We start from the raw sequence: 1,289 nt of genomic DNA, 5'->3' as shown, positions 1-1,289 counted from the left end.
GATAAGGGGTCATTTATCATATTCTATTGTAAAAGAATTATGATATGATAGTATTAGGAATTTTTTTTTTTTTTCCCAGGAAGAGAGGAAAAACATCGATAGTATTAGGAAATTTCATCCTCATTATCATATTGTTACATTTCGGGAAAGGAAATAATAATAAAGACTGATAAGACGATAAGTAGACTACTGAAAAAAAAAAAAAAAGATTTCGCTTAATTCATCGTCCACAATACATTTGCGCATCTTTCATCCTTTCATCCCATCTTTTCATTTATTTGTATTGCGTAGTGGTCATTCGTTTATACAGTAGCGGTCATTTTTGCAGGAGTATTAGAAGGGATGGCATTAGTATCACATCATACGGGAACCGGAAATATTGTTGCTGGACCGGCATCAATGTATGCCGGACCAGGTGCTGCAGGTGCTGCAGCTGCTGCTGCTGCATTAGCAAAAGAATCATCCAGACATGGTACCACATTGAATGGTAAAAGTGCTGCAGCAAAATTGCTACAAAATTCTTATCATAATGGACATTTATCACAGGTTATCAATTTTTCTTTTTTTTTTTTAAAGTAATATCACAATGATAAGTAATTTTTATCTGGCTTACTGATAACTAATCATTCTATGAAATCTTGATTATATTTTCGAATTGATCTTTTTTTTTCTAAATTAAAAAAAAAAAAAATGTTTACCTTCCTATAACCTCTGAGAATTACAGGAAATGCTGTACAAATGATACTTATAAAATTGAATAATTAAGCTTTTCTTTTTTGAATAAAATTGAAATTTAATTTATTTATTATTTTTCGACATAATTGTTAAAAGATTAAAATACTAAAAATATTAAATTTCTTTTTTTTTTTTTTAATACCATTTAACAGTAGCAAAAAAAAAATAAATAAATAAATTATTTAAGCTTTTTTATTTTTACTATTAACTGCTATATTCCATTCATTTATAAAGCATGCAAATGAGGTTAAAATTTCAAAAATATCTGTTAAATTTTTATCATATCATTTCTAAGTTATCAGAATGAATGAATTTTGGGACATTAGAATAGCAAATAGGATAGTTGAAATTTAACATTTCAATGAATTAAAAAAGTATTCATTGCTAAATTTTTGGTTAAATTTTTTGGGAATAAAAAAAAGATGTTAAATAATGTATAAAATATTTTCATAATTATATTGATTACAGAAAATTCTAGCAATTTAGATTAATATTATTATCAAGATCAATTAATTCTTTTATCTTATAGAGCAAGTAAATCTCTCTTTTTTTTT

The 1,289-nt window shown here is 25.7% G+C and overlaps 1 protein-coding gene across 1 annotated transcript; it reads left to right on the top strand.

The window, feature by feature from the left end:
* Positions 1-342: 342 nt before the first annotated feature.
* Positions 343-742, top strand: LOAG_15269 (hypothetical protein; the record flags this gene model as incomplete). Its single annotated transcript, XM_020448915.1, has 2 exons — positions 343-546; positions 725-742. 2 exons carry the CDS (start codon positions 343-345, stop codon positions 740-742), a joined length of 222 nt encoding a protein of 73 aa, XP_020300970.1.
* Between the last annotated feature and the right edge of the window lie 547 nt (positions 743-1,289).

This window comes from Loa loa (assembly GCF_000183805.2).
Source record: "Loa loa unplaced genomic scaffold supercont3.541, whole genome shotgun sequence".
Classification (NCBI taxonomy): Eukaryota; Metazoa; Nematoda; class Chromadorea; order Rhabditida; family Onchocercidae; genus Loa; species Loa loa.
Note: the sequence above shows the minus strand (reverse complement) of the source record. Positions and strands in the feature narration are given on the sequence as shown.